The sequence below is a fragment of the Eupeodes corollae genome, chromosome 3, assembly GCF_945859685.1.
Source record: "Eupeodes corollae chromosome 3, idEupCoro1.1, whole genome shotgun sequence".
In the NCBI taxonomy this organism is placed as follows: Eukaryota; Metazoa; Arthropoda; class Insecta; order Diptera; family Syrphidae; genus Eupeodes; species Eupeodes corollae.
The window spans coordinates 24,774,113-24,794,157 of record NC_079149.1 but is presented as its reverse complement, the minus strand read 5'-3'; the positions used below and the strand labels follow the sequence as shown (position 1 = coordinate 24,794,157).

Here is a 20,045-nt window from a genome sequence, read left to right as displayed (position 1 = left end):
GACAAAAATTCAACAATTTATTTTGACAGACGCCATCAGCTGTTTTTTTTACATTAATTTGAGCGCTGAATGTTTCGAAAGGTTTTTTTGGTTTTGTTCATCTTTGAACTGCTTATAGTTTTCGACAGGTTTTATATAAAACTAGTGGGTTACGAAAACTTGTAGCATGCGAATAATGTATTGGAAAACTTGAGTTTTTTATGTACATAGAATTCGGTTTGGTGTGAAAAAACCTATAAGACTAGGGATATTTGAAGGCCGTATCTCTAATATTGATGAATGATTGATTCATCGGTTTCTAAAATTCATTTATTTTGATTTTATGTAACTAAGTACAATCCCGATGAGCTCTTATGGATAAGGGACCTGTTGTGGCAGCTTCAAACATTATTCTTTAATATTTAAAAGAAAATAAGTAAATTAAATTGTTTGTTGTCAAAATGTGCTGTATAATAGGTCCGTTCGCGTACTTTCTGCACTAAAATTCGTAAAAAGACATATTTTAAAGAGTGGAGATAAAATTCTTTCACAAAAAAACATAACTACAAAAAAGTAAGCGAACGGGAAATGAATACATTTTTCCCACAATTCGACTGTCAAAAAAATAAAAATTTTGCAATCTTGTTGCTGTTCTTTGAAAAAGAATTTTTTATTTTATAAGTGACAGCAAATAAATTGCATTTATATAATTTATTTGAAATTCTATCAAATTTGACAGGTTCGTAGGTTGAGGAAATATTTTACTTTCTCGCGAGCGCTCCCTTTTACAAAAAACTACGAAATTTTTGATTACGCGAACAGGATTTAGTTAAATTTTTCGTAAAATTAGACTGAGGAAGTTACGCGAACGGACTTAATATTTGTACTTAAAAAAAATAGTCCATTTGTCATAAGAATTGTTTTTTAATTAATTTGTACTCTTTTTGATGAAATCGTTTTGAATGAATGATTTATGATTTTTAATTCATAAAAATCGTTTAAATGATGACTATCGATTTTCTTAGTATTAAGTTCTGTTAGTTCTGCTTTCAATGATCAACTTTAACCTCAAAAGCTTGATTTCAATAATTGGTATTTTCAATAATAGTATCTACTGACCAGTTACATACAATTTAGTGGTTAGTTTCAATTCTAAAAACCAATTGAATTTGAAGCTTCTCCTAAGGGGCGAGTTATAGCTATCAATAATATTCATCATTGAAAATATTGTATCGAGATTTAAAAACGATTAAGAGAGTTAAATTTGTTATGTTTGGTATTAAAATAAAGCTTATGAGCTATAGAATGTTTTATTAAAAAAATGCTTTTACTACCTCAGAACTTTTCTTTTAGTTGATTTTAATTTTTCCAATGATACATTTTTTTAAAGAACAGCTGGTTTCAAATTTCACAAATTCGCTACACTGAAAGTTTTTAGTTTCTTTGCCAAATTTAATTTCAATGATCAACTTTAACTTCAAATGCTTGATTTCAATGAGAAAATAATGGATTTTAATCAAGAAATTTGACCAACATTTTCAATCAAAGACAAAATTCCAATTATTGGTTTAAATTCTGAAAACCAATTAAAGCTATGAGCCCGAAAGTTGTTTTTATAAGAATAGTTACGATAACGAAAATAATACAATTTTAGGACTGTACATTTGTTTACTCAGCGAAACTGTTTAATATGTCGTTTTACTGCCTTAGAATCTCTTCAAGTAGAAAATAATAATTTTATATTAGCTTGTTGTTTTTTTCTCAAAATACATCTTTTAACGCTCTATCATTTAGAGATTTTTAACATTTCATATATGCCTTAGATTCAACTACATTTTATGTGTATAACTGTTTGTCTTTGATGTGCAATGAAATAATCAAAAGAAAATATCAAATTTTTCTGATATCGATATAAATTTTCAATATTTAATTATAATATATAGCAACGTCACCAACGGAAAGTCATCAAAACACGCACAGAACCCGAACAAGTATTGTTGGCAACTTGGGTGGTGGTGTTGAAAATGGTGGCGGCAATATGGGAGTAGGTGGTGGAGGTGGAAGTGTTCCAGGTGTTGGCAATGAATCATTCGATCCACTGCTAGGACATCGACGCCGTCATCAGCCTCATTCATCAATACCAATGGGAATGAGTATTCCCCTTGGTGAAATAATTCCCGATGAGTTGCAAGAAACTGAAACTATTACACTGTGTGCCACATCGCAGAATACCTGTTGTTGTGGCCAAAAAGATCCGCAACCCTGCGGCGGTAGAGTGAAATTGAATATGCGAACTGAAAGTACTGGCAGTTCGGCAGGTGGCCATGGTGCCGAACAAACATCACATTCAACATGTCACCATTGTATGAAAACCTTAGAAATCAGGTAAAATAAATTAAATTGTTGGTTAAAGTTTGTATCTTTTTTAACATCTTTTTCCTTTCAAGCTCAATAAAAACTCAAATAGGTGAATTAACTCAACGTATCGACACACTAGAAACGAATTTGCATAAAGACATTCGTACAATTCTCGACATTCTGCATCAACAACAACAAATGCAATTGACGCTGCATCAGCAACAATTGCAACATCAATTAGAACAGCAACAACAATTGCAACATCAACAACAATTGTTAGCTAGCAAACAACAGATCACAACATCCTATCAGCCGTCCGAAAGTGATTTCTCATTTGATTTATGTGGAGCAATCACAACTGATAAACCTCAACAAACGACATCAACTCAACTCCAATTACAACAACAATTACAACTTCAACAACAACAACAATTACAACTTCAACAACAGCAACAACAACAGCCACTACAACATCAACTACAACCACATCCACATCCATCACCACATATGCAACAGCCATCATCATCATCAATCACAGCTTCATTACAACAACAACGAACCAATGTACAGAGATCTGTTTCGCAGCCCGAATGTACGGTGGCAACCGGTGCTGACAAAAGTTTGTTCAGGTAAATAAACACGTCTAAGATGTCAAGTTAAATTAGCAGAAACAAGCAATTGCTCAAATACCTCAGGGGAATCATTTTGGACCTCTTTTATTTGTTTTTTTTTTTTTGTATTTAAATTCTTTTATTTACTCACTTTATGACCCCTAAAAAAGGCTTGGGCACACAGAAAGCTTTTAAACGGAGCGTTTTTTGTAATAAACAAGAATTATTTTATTCTTTCGCGTTTCAAACACTGACGTAAATTGAACGCGGGAGTAAAAGGCTTTGGAATTTGGTGAAAGGCAGCTGAATACTGATGTGGTTACTGCTTTATCCTATCATCTCAGAGGTAGCATTCTCTTAATGATTAGGGCATTTCGCCCTAATTGACGTACAAAACAACGTTTGCAATATCACAGGTGTTGCATATCAAAATCAATTTTTGGGATTTTTAAATTTTAAATGTTGGTGGATTTGATCCTTGAGGCTTGATGGACGTGTTTGTAAATTGGTGTCCAAAATATAACTATGTTCTTATTTCAAAACTCAAGATTTATTTAGATCTTCCGACAGATTTTTGTTTAATTGTATATATTTATATGTTTGGTAATTTAATTACTTATGAGTTTTTCAATAAGCTGACGACTAAACTTTTATTTAACCTTTTATGTAAATGTATGTTTTCAATGTTTGTTTAGCTCTTAAAAACAATTGTGTAGTGACTCCTGATTGTCTGTAGTAGAGCTACGTTTCAGAATATAATATAGTTTAATTGTACGGAAATAGCAAAAACGTCAACATAAGTGTCAACAAATACAGCGCCACCTGTTGCACGCGGAGATTTACTCCGCGTCAACATCTACGAACGAAACCCTTTCTTTCAGATATTACAACTGAAACTGAATTAATTTACAAAACGAAAATATAACTTCAAAGTTCAAACCATATTAAATATAAGCTATTTGTGATATTTTGTTAACAAATCCTACTCTACTTTAAGAAAAAAAAAAACATTTTAGACATTCAGAAAAGTTTTTTATACAATGTTTCTCGAAGTGTTTGGTGTAAACACACCTTTGGAAAGTATTTCCTTTGGAAGTAAAGTTATAATCAAATTGATTTTGCCAAAAGTCATTGCAAAAAGTTTAAAAATTTGCATCATCTTTTAGAAACCAAAATGTCGTCGATATAAAAGCTGATTAATTTGTTTTAAGATAAAAATCAGTCAGGAAGCCATTTAACCAGAAATGAGCAATATCACTAAACAACGTCAGATGAATTTCATTTTCACTGATTTATTTGTTTTTTTTTTTTTTGTAACTTTCCATAATTTTGAATCGTTATTCTAGCAATTAACTATGCATGAGTAGTTATCAAATTGTATTGAACAGAAAAAGCAAAATAGTTTGACATTCTCAACTGTCAAAAAGAAACCATCGAAAGTTCTCATGGAAGCTAAAAAACTACCCTATATATTATTGGCTGAAATACAAACACGCTTCAGCTTCGGGTTCGCCTGACGTTTACGAGTTCAGCCATAGGAATTCAATGCATGCTTTCATAACGAAGGTTCGAACTCACGTTTCATTTGACAATCGTAAGAAAATAACGTTTTGTTACGTAATCTGGCTCCAAACGGAAGCTCTAGCTCAAATTTGCTGAACATTTGCTTTGTCTGACAGCTGAACGCTGTAAAAAGGTAAAATACATTTGCTTTTTTGCTTTGTTAGCTACTTCCACGACAAATTAATTTTTGTTTCGTTTTTAAACTCATATTTTTTTATTTTGAGAAAAAATAACAGCTGCTGACAGAAGTGCCATTTTAGAAATGTCATTTTGGAAGTGACATTTAAGCAACCTCGAAGCAGGCCTAACGCAGACGCAGACGAAGCTGGAGCGTGTTTGTGTTTCTTGTACTCTCATGGCACACACAAATGTAGTACCTTCATTGACTGGTGTGCTGGTGGCGCTGATGATTTTTGTCAACTTCACCAGAATAAATTCCTTGATGGCTGCCCAGGTGTCGCCTCGGTCGATCATCTCAATGAGAGTACTAAAGATTTTATTATAAAATGTGGTTAAATTTTAAAGGCCGATGTTGGTTTTGAATAAAACACAAATTATTTATTATTATTATGATAATATTGATATGGCTGAATTATTTATGGTACACCTGCATTAGATAATCCAAATTGTCGATGATGCTGAGGTATAATTGTAGTTAAATGCCGTTAATTTGTCGAATTATCTCATCTTCAAGCTCTTGAATTGTTGCTGTCTTATGAACGTTTACCTTTTCTTTAAAATAACTCCAAAGAAAAAATGCAAACGGTGTCAAACCACATGATTTAAGTGGGCAGTTGACATTTCTATAACGCGAGATAACACAGCCATTGAATTTGTAGCACAAATCAGCCAATTCTTCCATTTCCGGCAGCAAAAAGTTCGTTATCATCTCACGATAGCGCATACCACAGTAACTACCTGACCAGCCTTATTTTGAAACAAACCTAACCAAAAAGTCATTTTGTGGGTCCTTTGGTTTTGCGACATTCACTTTTGGATTATCACTAACCCAAATGCGACATTCTGCTAATTGATGAATTCTCTATGGTGCCTCACTGAAGATGATTTTCTTCGAAAATTGATCATTCACTGTTGTCATTTCTTGCCATTTTTTGACCGTTAACGACACTGAGGCTTAAAATGGTCAAGACGCTTTAGTTTTTGAGTCAATTGCGCCTGTAAGCGTATAAATGCAAGTTCTTATGAATAATTTTCTCCAACGACGATGTGCAATTGTTGGGCACGACGACGAGTTGAGGTGATGAGCTGCATGAGCATGCACTGGTGTTTCCACATCTCTTACAGACCCAGTTGAATCAAATTTTTGCATTATTTTTTGGATTGTTTAATTTTCCGAAAAAATCACTAAACGCACGATATGAATTTTAATTCAAACTTCAATTTTTGTAACAATCCTGAATAAATTACGTGCGTTTCTCGAATATGTATTTTCCATGATTGAAATTGAATTAGTCTAACATTGAGAAATGTCAAACGAAATACAGAAACAAATTTGACATTTAGGAGTGGTTTACATTCAACATCGGCCCCTAAAATTAAACCATATTTTACAACGCAAAAGTAAAAGTAACTAAAGCACATATTTTCCTTAGGCCTCTAGAACTTACCCAGCCTCTTAAAATACTAAACAGATTTGAAGCTTCTCGTATCATTTCTCCTATTTACTTATTTTACAGTTGGTTACTTATTTAAATTATTATTTATCAACAAATTATTCAGCATAGTGATTCACTTCTCGTGTACATCTTTTACATTCTTAATAACGTCTGTTTCACAATAATCAATTATAAACGATAAACCTTCGTTTTTTTACAATGGAATATTATTTGTAAACAATTGAAATAACAACAATATATTTTATGTGTCATAAATTTTTCAGGTGCTCAAAATACTCATCGTTCAACCAAACAATGGATGATACTGAAAATTGGACAACAGTTTTTGCACCAATTGCAAAATTAGAATCATTAGACGAAATAGATCAAGTATGATCCATGTGATTACCATAAAAATCAACCAGCAAACAGTTACAACCAACAAAATAAGAAAACCAAAAATAAAAAATTAAATTAAAAAAAATCAACAAAAATTAAAAATTTATTACTCTACCAAAGAGAATAAACCAAAAAAAATAATTAAAACAAAACCAAAAAAAAACAAAGAAATAGAAATTATTTACTTGTAAAGCCATAAGCTAGATTTTTTTTAATAAAAGTGAATTTTTACTAAGAAAACAAAATTTATAAAAAAAATTGCAAAACATAAAACAAAACAAAACTAAGCTGATTTATTTAAACAAAACAAAAAAATAAAAAACAAGAAAAATGTTCAATAGTTTTGCGTACATATTAAATTTAAAATAAAAAAAAGCAAGTTATTAAAAATAAAACGAAAAATATTAGATTTTCTATTTAAATGCATACAAAAATTAAAACAAAAGAAAAACAGAAAAATACTGCTACTTTAAATTAAAGAATAAATAAAATTGATTTCATTAAAATTATAAGAACTCATGAATTCCTATTTTTTTAATTTGTGTTTCTTAGTTAAGATTTTAAAGATTTCTTAGTCGAAGTTAAAATGATTTATTTTATTTCTCATTCAATCTAAGTTATATTTAATAATAATTATTATGAATTTGAAACATTCCCCAAAAGCGTTGCATTAATTAATAAATTAAATTTAATATTTTACATTAAGATTATGTTCCTTAATAATTTTGAAAGCTAAAAGCAATGCTTAAAGAACCGAAAACGACTTATGTATTAAACAAGCAGCGACGCTTTTCTTTCACGTCAAGTGTTAATTATTACATACGACTGTTAGTTATTTACTCTCTTAATTTTAATAAACTCAAAATAGATTTTAATTTATTAGTTCATAAAATAAAATCAAAAAAATCAGGCATGTGAAAGAACAAAACCAAAAATTTAAATAATTAACATAAAGAGACAAAAAATGATTAATATTACACAAGAAAATCAATTATTAATTTATTATCTAATTTTAAATTTAAAAACTAAGTTATTTATAGAATTTAAATAAAACAAAAAAAAGTATACCATCTGCAAGATGAAATAAAAAGTTTTTTACATTAAAAAAAAATTAAATTTAATTTGAATTTCATATAAAAATAATATAATTTATCTTTGTATATAATTAATCTAGTCAAATGCTCGTTAAAAAATTATTTTCAATGCAAAATCGTTAATTTTATTATCATTATTATTTTAAAAAAATCAAACAAATTGATAATAAAAGAATGTAATTGTAAGTTTAATTTTAGAAAATTTCAAAAAAATAAAACGAATTTAAGTTTAAATTTTTTTAAAATGGTTGTTTTTTCTTTATTTTTATCACCAAATTTAAAGCTTACTCATAAACCACATATCAATCAATTAAAACAAATCAACACGTTCATTGGCACTTTTAAATACAATTATTTTATTTTATTTATTGTTTTATTTTATATTCCATCTTTCTTTTGTATAGTGTGTTTATAAAATGAACTTAAATGTTAAGGACAATAATGTAAAATTATGATAAAAAAAGAACCTCAACCCGCTAATAGATAAGTATATCTGTTTATATAATCGATAGTCAGAGTAAAAAATTACTGATGCAATATTTTAAAATCAAATTTATTTAAAACAAAAAAGTTAAAAGAAAACTTAAAGAGCAAACAAAAGAAATAATATTTAATAGTTACCTACCTATTTACCAACAGAAACAAAAATGTACTTTTGTCTAGAAGATTTGTATTTTAATTACGAAGTGAGGCTTTCGCGTGTTATTGAAATATTGGATTATAATTTGTATTTACTGCATGGATCCTTGACTATAAAACGTATAAATAGAAAGTTATGAAGCAAATAATGTTGGACAAGCTTCAGGAAACTCATTTAAGTTTTAAAATATCGATACGAACAAAAGTTTGCTTTTTTAAGCCTTATTTCTTCAATTTTGGTAAAATCATATCTTTGTAACAATCTTAACTATAAACTCTGATAGGATGCATGAAAATTTGAACCATTAGGCTAAAGAGTGAATTGGTCAGAACTCCTTCAAGAATGAATATTGGCCTAGCAGTGAAATATTTTAAGAGGAGTAGCAATTATATAGGACGGGACATTAAAACTTCGTTTGTGCTCAAATTTCTCATAAAAAAAGGAAGACAAATTTCTTGATCATATCTTGTAATCGTTAAAAACACTTAGCTGCAATAATAATTGTTATCGTAAGAAAATCTTTAACACCTGGTTACGTTGAAAATCGTGGTTACGTTATAATTTAAGCTGAAAGAAAACTTTGACACTTGGCTACGTAAACAATTGTCATCGTAAGAAAAACTTTGACGACTGCCTACGTTAAATATCATTGTTACGTTATGTTTTAAGCTTAGCAAAAACTTTGACACTTGGCTACGCTTATTATCGTCGGTCGTCGTAAAAACGTTTAATGTCTTAATTACGTTATGTTTTAAGCTAAAAAATGATCACAAAAACTACCTTTAAATTTTAATCTAATAAGTTATGTCCGATAAAAAAAGGATATCATAATATCATGCATTAAAAAGATTTCTTATGAAAAAGTTTCATACCGGAAGTCATACTCCAAATGCAATAGGTACCCTTTCTTATTTAATACACATAAATATACTAAAATTGATAATTTAAGAACATTTTTGTTATTCAATCCTCTACAACTGAATGTTGCAGTCATCAATCATTTGTGACATTAAAAAGATTGAAATCATTTTTCTGGACACTTTTCTGAAACTGAGTTATCAACGTTTACATGTTATAAGTCTAACTAAACATTACTTATAAGAATCAAAAAGGTTCTTCAATGCTAACAGCTGTCTTGTCTTTATCATCCCAGGAGTATGCAATAAAATATAAGTTAATTACAGTGTTTTTATGGAAACTTCCACTTTACATACGAGCAAAATAACAAATTATGTCTGATTCTGTATTGTGGAGGTCCATCAAAACTGCAGTTAAACGCTATTGATATCAATTTCTGTTCTTTTCGCCTTCAATGCGGTTGAAATTTAAATGATAAACTTGTAATTAATTTTGTTAAGGGAAGAAGTTATGAACTTGAAGAAAAAAAAAATGAATGGAAGAATTGACTTTTTTAACGTAAAGTCATTGATCGCATTCACAAAGCTAGTGGATACGTAGTCAAGGGATTCTGATTGGGTAAATCTAACTATAAAAGGAGTTGAAATTTCCCCACCGAAGTAGTGTAAAGAATTCGGCTACAAAGTTAGTGGAGAATGATTTGGACGTTTCATAATCAGCTGCTCGGTTAAAACACAAGAATTCAAAACAGTATTTAAATACAAATATAAATCATTCAAATTGTGTCTTAAATTTGATTTTATTGATTAAAAAAAAAAAAAGATAAAGTTATCAAATCAAACATGTTTCTTATTTTATATATTTGAATTGTTCAATAATAAGACAGTTTCAGATTGACTAACTTTTTAGTGTAGTTGTGCATTCACAAATCTAGTTGAATTTTGACTACGTAGTCATTATCTTTGTGAATGCGCCCATTGTTCCTCTCTATAAGAGTTCTACAAAGGGACAGATGGGCTGCTGTTAAGGGACTAAGGGGACCGTTATATCTATCATTAGAAACAATCCGGAACTTTTTGTAAGTGGATATTTGGCTGGGTTTCCCTTTGTTTAGAAATACAAATCACGCAAAAAACAAAATGAAAGTTGAATTGCGTGGTTATTCTAAAAATGTATTTTTCAATTTTCCGGCCTAAAAATCATTTTCCTGTACAGTTGATACATGTTCAAAAGTGAAACGTATCGTTCTACTAATTTGTACTCTAATTTCACACAATTCCAATGACAGATTTCATTCAGAAAAATATTGTCGTTGGGTTTAAACGATTGGTTTCAGTAATGAAAAATACATACAATTGTCAGAACTGTCAGCTGTCAAATATATATGGTTGTTATTTTTCGTGTAGGTGGAACTTGTAATAAATCCGAATTTGATTTGAGCAATAAATAAAAGTAATATTAATGAAATTGATTACAAGAGAGGCTTCACACGAAATACAGTAATTCTGATACTAAATGAAGAGATGAAGCCGGATTAACATAATTTTGAGTTTACATGGGTATTTGTCGGTGTTTTTTATTTATGTACTGATTTTTTATTATGTACTGATCGATTAAAAATCACTCATATTCACAATAATTATTTGCTATTAATTAATCTTTCCTTTCTTTTGACGTAAATTCAATTTCCTGAACAGCTGATACTATTATGTCAAACAATGAATCAAATCGTTTCACTGAGTTGTGTTACAATTTTATGCAAGTCTAGTGACAGATTTTCAATCCAGAAATTATTGGTCACGTTCTCAAAGCTAATGGCTATGTACGTAATCAAGTGTAGTAGTAGTTTAAAAATTTCGGCTACAAAGTTAGTGCACACTGGTTTTACGTTTCGCAATCAGCTGCTCTGTAAGGGCACAAGCCTTTAAAATGAAATGAATCTTTTGGTATTTAAATACAAATATAAAACAATTTTATTATATCTTCTATTTGATTTCATTGAATTTAAAAAGAAAAAAAAATTATTTAAAGTTCTGAAAACACTTACTTTATATATGTGTATTTGTCATGAGGTCTTAGGTTCGATCCCTGAATGTGATATCGAAAGTTTTTTCACGGGTACTGCGAGGAATTGACAAATTCTCCAAGAGTAATTCTTGTCATGAAAAGTGCTCTCTCAAATTTGCCGTTCGGATTGGTCTTAAAACTGTAGTACTCGCACACAGGAATTGTTGAGAGTTGTCAGTCACTAGGTCCTAGTTCTCAAACGGACTGTTGCGCCACCCAATTTATTTTATTTATTTATTTGTCATTAATATGATAGTTCCGGATTGACTAGTTGAATTTTGACTACGTAGTCACTAGCTTTGTTAACGTACCCTTTCTTAAAACTAATCTGTCAAATAAATTCCAGCCATTGTTTTCAATAATGGAAACCAATGAAAGCTATAACATGCTCCTTATTGAACAGCAAAAAGTTGGCCTTTCTTGTTTTTCAGTGAATTTTGTAAAATTAGTAATTCAACATGAAACGGTATTATCTGATTTTCAGTTAAAAAAATAACTGACATTACTCTTGGTTTCTTGTAAGGAGTTGGTTTAAACGAGTCTATAGCATTTTAATCGTTCTCTATAACAAAGTATTACAAATGAAAAAATCATGGCTCCACATTTAAAGAGCGTCTTAATCTGAGTGAATTAATTTTTTAATATTTCATGTTTTTATAGAGATTTTACTTTTTTAATTCCGGTCAGCAGATTGACCAAGGTTCAGCCATTGTTCAAGTAACTTCATTATGTAGATTGATTATTTGCATTTTAAAGTAGTTAAGCGCATCATAAATGTTTGTATTAAATCAACACAAAATGTCTTAATCGAAGTTCAAAAAAGAAGAGTTAAATGTCAAAATTAGATGTAAAACTAAGTTTGTGGATTCCTATTTTAGTGGATTGCTAATTTCTACACCATCTTTCCTTGAAATGTATTGTAAATTTGGCAGCACTTATTTTTCAAGCTGCTTTCAAAAAGGTAAAAGACAATTTGTTGTTGTTACTTCTAATGATAAAATAAAATAAAATTATTTTTGCAAGTATCATACACCGGTGTTTAAAGCCTTAAAAACGTCTAAGCCTCCCTTTTTTAATTACCTATAAGCCTTTTTTTGTATCTATTACATTTCTGTGGTTTACTTAAATATAAAACATATTTTTTTTTTAAATCTTGATCTGTAGAAATCATTCTTTTTTTGTATCTATTACATTTCTGTGGTTTACTTAAATATAAAACATATTTTTTTTTTAAATCTTGATCTGTAGAAATCATTCTTTAAATCTGCAGTATTGCCAAGTATTAAGTAATACAAGTTCAACCATAATATATTGCAACAGAATAAGTTGTTATTTAAAACTTAAAATGTTTCGTGAAAAAAGAGTAATATAGCTTTCATAGTAAAGTTATTATAATCATTTTTTTCACAATATTAATGGAAAATTTTATTCACAAATTCTTGTATTTTAGGGATTATTTTATTCGTATATGACTTTATTTAAAAAAAAATACTTCTTCTACGAAATATGCTTTCCCTAGCGACAGTGATACCTAGAAAAGATTTCATTAAAACCCTAAGAACAGTTTTCGAGGAAACAAAATACAGCTTGTATAATGTTCAGTGATTCCAGCTGTGTTAATCTTGCAATTTCCTAACGTACATTAAATCAAAGCGTGTATCACAACCAAAAATTGGAAATTTTCCACTAATGCTGAAATTTTCAAATCCGAAAAATACCCCTTACTTAGGTAGCTACTTAAAAAAAACAATCGCAATAGCAGTAAAATATGTTAATGAGTTCCAGGTAGAAATGTACATGAGTTGCAAGCATTTTATAGAAATACGATAAAAGGACGAGAAAACTTCGTTTCAAAAATTTTCCATTCGTTTCAAAAACGTTTCGGTTTCAGTTTTAAGAATTGGACACTTATGAGGCAAAATGAAGTGTAGGTACTTTAAATTTCAATATAATGAGATTAAATAAAATTTACAAGTGGAAAAATTTGTAAACAATGAACAACTTGCAAATTTAATGTCATGCAATTTAAACCCGATGTCAAAGGATGGCAACAGTTAAATAGAAAAAAAAGTAAATGTAAACTTAAACCGGTGATGAAATTCGACAAAATTATAGTTTTTCAATCGATTGACGCATTAACGTTGGATAATTACGAAAGTTTAATGTCCCTAGAATAGAAAAAACAAGAGATTCACCATAATATTGAAAAAAAATTAGAAACTTCTCCCTAATCCTTCTTCTTAATGACCTTTTCAAAGTTACACGTTCCTTTTTTGCTTATACCTAAGTAGACCAAATTTCATAAAAAACATGCAATCCCCCATAAATCCAAAGTCTAATTTTAAAAAGACAACAAAAATTAAATAAAACATTCCCAAAATTATACCCATTAGTTTAAAAAAATACATAAAATAAAAATAAAGACAACAAAAATAATAATAATAAAATCAAGTAGATAGATAACGAATGTTCAAATTTTATCCAATATTCTCTATGAGAATTTGTGATAAGCTTATACTTCATCAAATCCCAAGTTAATTTTCAAACCCATATCTTTAAAAAAATTACCTTATCTCACAGTGGCACATATCACACTGCTTGTTTGTTGAAGAAATAAATTTTAAAATAAAACAAATAAAAAATATGTTTACCCTATCAAAATGTTATCCCCATTTCAAAAAGTTTAAAAAATACAAAATAATACACAAAACAAAAAAAAACTTAATTAAAACAAAAAAACATACATATATATTTGAAATAGTTTAAATTTATCACTCATTTATTCTATCTGTCAAATAAAATGAATATAATTATGTAGATAATCGTAAGATAAATTAAAAAATATTAAATAAAAACAAAAATGAGTCAAAATAGAAGAAGTAAAGATTTATTCAGTGCCTGCATACAAAAGTAGCAAAAAACATTTATTATTATAAACAAAGCAAAAAATATATTATGCCTTTTCTCCATTTTTATGTTGCATTGGATTTTCTTTAGTTTATTTTTTTTTTCAAACTTAATTTTTCTTATACAAACATTTTTAATTTTGAAAAAAATGACATGTTTCCAAATACTTGATGCTGTATTTTATTGGCAAACAATTAAAAACAAACAAAATAATTATTAAAAAGAGCAAAACCAAAAAATGTTATTTATATGTGAAAAAAGTAAAAAATACAAAAATAAAATACTGAACTGCTTGCTTCTAAAGCTAAACAAAAAAAAAAACATATAAAATATACAATTTATCTCCTCGTGTAAATATTGTTATCATAAATAATTGTATAAACAAGATATCTTATAATATCGTCGTCCTTGTATTTTTTATCTAAATGTACATTACTAAGCTAAAATAACAACAACAACAACAACTAACTAAAACAACAACAAAACCAACATCCAGTATAATAATATTCACATTTTTTTCATAAATTCAGCATCTTTTTCTTACTCAAAATAAAACAAAAAAAAATAATAAAATGGCATTCTCAAAATAGCTAGCAATATCGCAATTTAATAATAAAAATAAAAAACTAAATAAAACAAAACACAAAAACATAATTAATAAAAGCAATACATACAATTTAATTAATTATTTCTTACTTTTATTCATACAACAAAAAAAAAAAAACAAAAAAGTTTTATTTAAATTTTCTAAAAAATAAAGCCAATTTTTAAAATTCTTTCCATATTTTATTTTTAGATCAAAAAAGCACAAATTTCAATATTTATTCATAATTTTGGCTATAATTTTCGTTCTTAAACTATAAATATTTAAACCTAACAGAAAAATGCGCTTATATGCTAAATGTGCCATTTTTTCATTAACAATAAAAATCAAAAACAACAAAGAAAAACTAACTAATAAATACGACCGATATAAGAAGCTGATTTAATTTGTTAATGTCTTTGATTTTGTTTTTATTTACAAAAAAAATTGATTAATTAAAATAGAAAATCAATTGCATAAAAAAGGGAAAATTAATAAATAATATATACATTTAGTTTAAATCTGGAAACAAAACATAAAAAACAAAAACTCTTAATTTATTTATGACTAATATATATAAATATGTAATTAAAAGGAAAAACAAAAAAGTGAAATTAAAAATTAAAAAAAAAATAATTAAATAAAACCAAAAAGCCTATGCTATAAAATATTTACATATGAATACATTATATAAAATAACTTAATAAAACAGCATTGAATTATTTTAGATTTAAAATTAAAACAAAAAAATTGCCGCGCGGAAAAATGAGCTAAACATCATAAGCAAACAGAAAAAAAAATACAAAACTAAAATTTAAAATTTAAAAAAACAACAATAAATGCTAATTATAAAAATTATCACTTTTATTTATGAAAATATAATTATGATTAGTTAAAGAAAAAAAAACAAAAGAAAACAAAAACAAATGAAAAATAAAATGACAAATTTTTAATAAAAAAAAGTACATTCAATTGAAAAGAATTATTGATGTTTAAATTTTTGATGTGAACCTTTGAATTAAAGATATTCTTGGAGAATAACTTAAACAATGTACTTTGGAGAATTTGATATCATAGACCTTACGGCAAGTTTGATTCAGTTCCGTTAATAATCACAAGCGTATTCAATGCCCAGACAGTGTTATGAGTCCTCCTGTACTTGAGAGCGTAAAGAATTTCATGGGGCGAATCTTCTTTCACACTAGTCAAGTTGTAAGAGTACTGAAAGATTATGCAAAAACAAATCCACTGGCCCGGATAGTATCCGACCCCCTATCGTTATGAAGAGGTGTTCTGGAAACTTTGTAAGCTTTTCCATCTTTCATTTGTTCAGCCTCTCCTTAAAAAAGTTTAACAACTATCATCCATTTGCACACACATCCTTACTTCCTAAGGTCAAGGAAACGCTGAATAATTATCACCTTAAGATTAAGAAATATCTCGAAGAACAAAATTTCTTAATGACCAACAGTTTGGCTTTTGTAGCAATAGGTCCACCGGTGATTTGATGGTTTCTCTAATCGAATAGTGAAACAAATTTTTACATCGTTTTGGAGAAAGTAAGATTATTGTGCTTGATATTTTAAAAGCATTTACAAGGGTTTGGCATTAGGTTCTTTTATCAACAATGCATGCTTTTGAGACTGTCGAATCTCTAATTCGTTGGATTAGAAACTACCTTTCTAACTGAAACTAAAATAAATGCTGGTATCCCACAGGGATCCGGTTTGTCTCCTACTCTCTTCCTTACATTCATAAACGATCTCTTGTCTGCCACTTCCAATACATTAAATTGTTTCGTTGATGACAGTATTCTCAGCTTTTCATATTCGTTTCTAGATTCAAATCCTTGTCCTTCGTATGAGGAATTTCAACGGCAGCTTTTGCTAAGCTCATCAAGTTCCGATCTCGATAGAATTGGGGAATTTTAATGGGAAATTATGATCCGTGTAGAATGTAGTGCTTTAAAAATTCAATGCTGTCTTTTCTCGTTAAAGCGTAACACAACCCTGATGCGTTTATCCATGAGGGGCACTAGCATCGAGGAATCTAGTCAACTTTCAGTACTTAGTATGTGTGTCACCAATGACCTCTTATGAAATTATCACATATTTGACATTGCCAAAAATGCTGTTAGGTGCTTAAGTTTTCTTCGACGATGCAAGAAATTTGTCTTCTCTTATTTTCTGCTGGCTGTACTTTACTTAGCCTTCATTTGTTGAAACTTGGATATAACTCGCATATTTGGGTAGGTGTACCAAATTTAGGTCTTTCATTTCAAGTACTTTGAAATGATAGGCGTGATAATTGTATGACTCGAAAATCGCCGTAGTCGTTTTGCTGATATAATAATATTCTGTCGAATTGCATTTCCCCTCTCAAACAAATCTGCCTTAATACTCACACTTCCAAGAATGTCCATCAGTTTATTCTTAAAGTCAATTTCGGACGTCCTATCAAGTATATAGATTCTTTTATAAACTGCACATTGAGAATGTGGAATGCGTTACAGATCTCTCAATTTGATATTAAAACCTTTAAGACCAATGTGCATCAGTATCCTCTCTTTAATCACTAATCTTTAATCTTGCACTGTGTTTAAATTTTTGACATGTTAAGGGTGTTTATAACCCTTTGAGACTTATTAATTATAAAAAAAGAAAATGGCGAATTAAGCATGTAAACATACATATGTATGTAAAAGGTAAAAAAGACCTATTTCGCCTGTCAAATTAAGGTTCTTATCATCAAAGGGACTACTTTTGACCATAAACCTTAAACTAATTGCAAACATTCTTTTGTTATATCATATTTGGCTATTTACAAGCTATTTTAAAAACAGTGCAACCATGCAGTAACAGTTTGTGAAAAAAAAAAGATATTAAACAAGCCTTTACCTTGTGAACGGACTATTAATTTGAAATGTCAGAGTATCAGGAGTTATTGGTCGCATTCATAAAGCTAGTGACTACCTACCTAATCAAAATATAACCAGCTTTGTAAATGCAAAATTGCACTACAAACTTAGTTAATCTGGAACTGTCATATTATTGACAAATGCAAATATGTAAAATAAGAAACATTTTTGATCTGATAACCTTAACTTAACCATTTTGAATTCGTGTGTCTTTACCAGCTGATTGTGAAACGTCAAAATCATTCCCCACGCACATTAGAGGTTTCACGAATTCAATATTGTAGGCCTTGAACCTGTCGGAGATAAAAAGCATCTCTTTCACGATTTCCTATCAAAAAAGTATAAAGGTGTTAAATCACAAGACCTAGCTGGCCAATTTTAATCCACGCTCCGAGAAATAACAAGGTCAGACAAATTTTCTTTCGAACTTGAGAACAATGAAGGCAAACTTTTCACTATTTTTATAGTGAATTTAAAAATATCAATGAGTTTCTTCATTCTTAGCTTAAAAACGTGTGTACATATATATTAAAAATGTTTAAAAATAAGCTTTAAAAGTTGTAAAATATGATAGTACTAAGTTTGCTAACTATCACAAATATGCTGTAAATTTATAAGAACAAAAAAATTGATATCATTTCAGGGTGAAATATTTGTGATAACAACGACGACGTACAGCTTTTTTATTTTCCGTATTACAGGGAAATACTAATATGCATTCGTCACTCTTTTTAGACTTTGAAGTTATTTTAATTATTTTGTTCTAAGTTTTTTTTTATTACATAATATGTTCTTGAGAATAGTATTTGCATCTTTGCTTAGATTAGAGTGAAAACTAGCATGCTCAACTTTAAGACACTTACACTTACTTATAAATGTTTTTTTTTGAACAATTAAAATTACGTTTCTTAAAGAGTTGATAGAGAAGATAAATTTTGTATTTTCATGCAATAGGCTTACTTAGAATATACTTAAAAATTAAGACAGTAAATAATTAAATAATGTGCATTTATCATACTAACATTCTAAGCACACGTTATGCTTAATACGAGCTAAGAGAAAAACTACAGTTGTTTTTAGGCGTGTGGTTTTCAATCTTACAATACTTTTTTCGAAATTGGTCTTTTTGACAGATTCCGCTTGATTTTTCATTTTTAGTTGGCCATTTCATTATGAAAAGTCTTATTCCTGAACAAAGTCAAACGAAACAATCAATTTATTGATAGAAACTTTTGGTGAGTGCCTTATCTCGCGTCGTGGGTTTTTTAAGTGGCCTCCAAGATCGTGCGTTTTAATACGGCTGGACTTTTTTGTGGGTTTATGCAAAGTTGCTGCTCTAAGTAGATGATTGACGCCTTGCAACGCCAATTGCTAAAAAAGTGTTCAAAAATTAGGAAATTTAGGCTTCCATTTTCCTTATAATAAAGCTACGTTTTTGGCCATAAAGTTTAACTTAATGCATTTTATTTCTTCTTGAAAACCACACGTCTAAAGAAATACTGATTCCCAAAATATATCGTAGTAATTAACATTAAAAATGGGACATATGTAGGTCTCCATTTTAAATTTAGGAGACAGTTGTATCTACCCTTTTACTTTCATATAACCTTCAAAAAAAAGAAAATGTTCAAAATTGCTTGTCCTGAAAGGTGTTAAGATAAAAAGGACAAAGTCGTCAAGTTGTTTCCAAACCATCTTTCCAGGCATTCAACATGTTCCTGTCATCATGTTTTTTACTCAAAAAATGTTGATCTAAGTCACTTTACAGGAATTCATCATTTTTTATACCTTGTATTATTTCTAACAAGTTTTTTTATGGGCTTTAGTTTTTGCCGGCAAAGCAGTATGCGTTTATTGAATAGGCAACATTTTTAATATTACTTAAATGTGGTACTTCTGACATTGTATAGGACATAAGCAGAATGGATGAATTTTTTTGACCGCTAAGGATTTTTTGTTAAAATCTTGTTTTTGGTGAATATTGAGTTCTATTTCAACTTTTTTAAATAAAAATGTATTTTTTTAATATGTATTTTTAATATATCACAGAAATATTACCTTTAAGATACAAAAAGTTTAATTAAAGTTCGAACTTATATAAAATAGGATAAGATATTAGAGAAAACCCCAGTGAATATTTTTCTAGAGTTTTTGAATTGCGAAACGGGAGTGACGATAGAAGCAATATGTCGATTGTAAAAAAACTGGGAAATTAAAGAATTAAGCCTAAAAGTTAGAAAAAAATGTTGGCCAAAAATTGAAAATTCGAATTTTCACAAAAAAAAACCGATAGATTTATATTAACTTTTCTCTATTTTTATTCCCCTAACTTGGCCTCTTTTATTAAGAAAGAAATATTTTTGTATTGCTTCATAAGGGTAGGCTGACCAGGCGCCCTCTTTATGGAGGACATGTCCTCTTTTTGACCTAAAAAACTTTTGTCCGGTGACTTA

At 28.9% G+C, this 20,045-nt stretch overlaps 1 protein-coding gene across 8 annotated transcripts in view; it reads left to right on the top strand.

Annotated features, from left to right (window-relative positions):
* LOC129949207 (potassium voltage-gated channel subfamily H member 2) overlaps positions 1-6,611 on the top strand; it is a 613,952-nt gene extending 607,341 nt beyond the window's left edge. For all 8 annotated transcript variants that reach the window (XM_056060506.1, XM_056060508.1, XM_056060510.1 and 5 more), the window contains 3 exons: positions 1,923-2,364; positions 2,427-2,966; positions 6,412-6,611. In XM_056060506.1, the coding sequence (XP_055916481.1) occupies positions 1,923-2,364; positions 2,427-2,966; positions 6,412-6,523 (1,094 nt within the window). In that variant the 3' untranslated portion in view covers positions 6,524-6,611. The remainder of the gene's footprint in view (positions 1-1,922; positions 2,365-2,426; positions 2,967-6,411) is intronic.
* Positions 6,612-20,045: the final 13,434 nt, after the last annotated feature.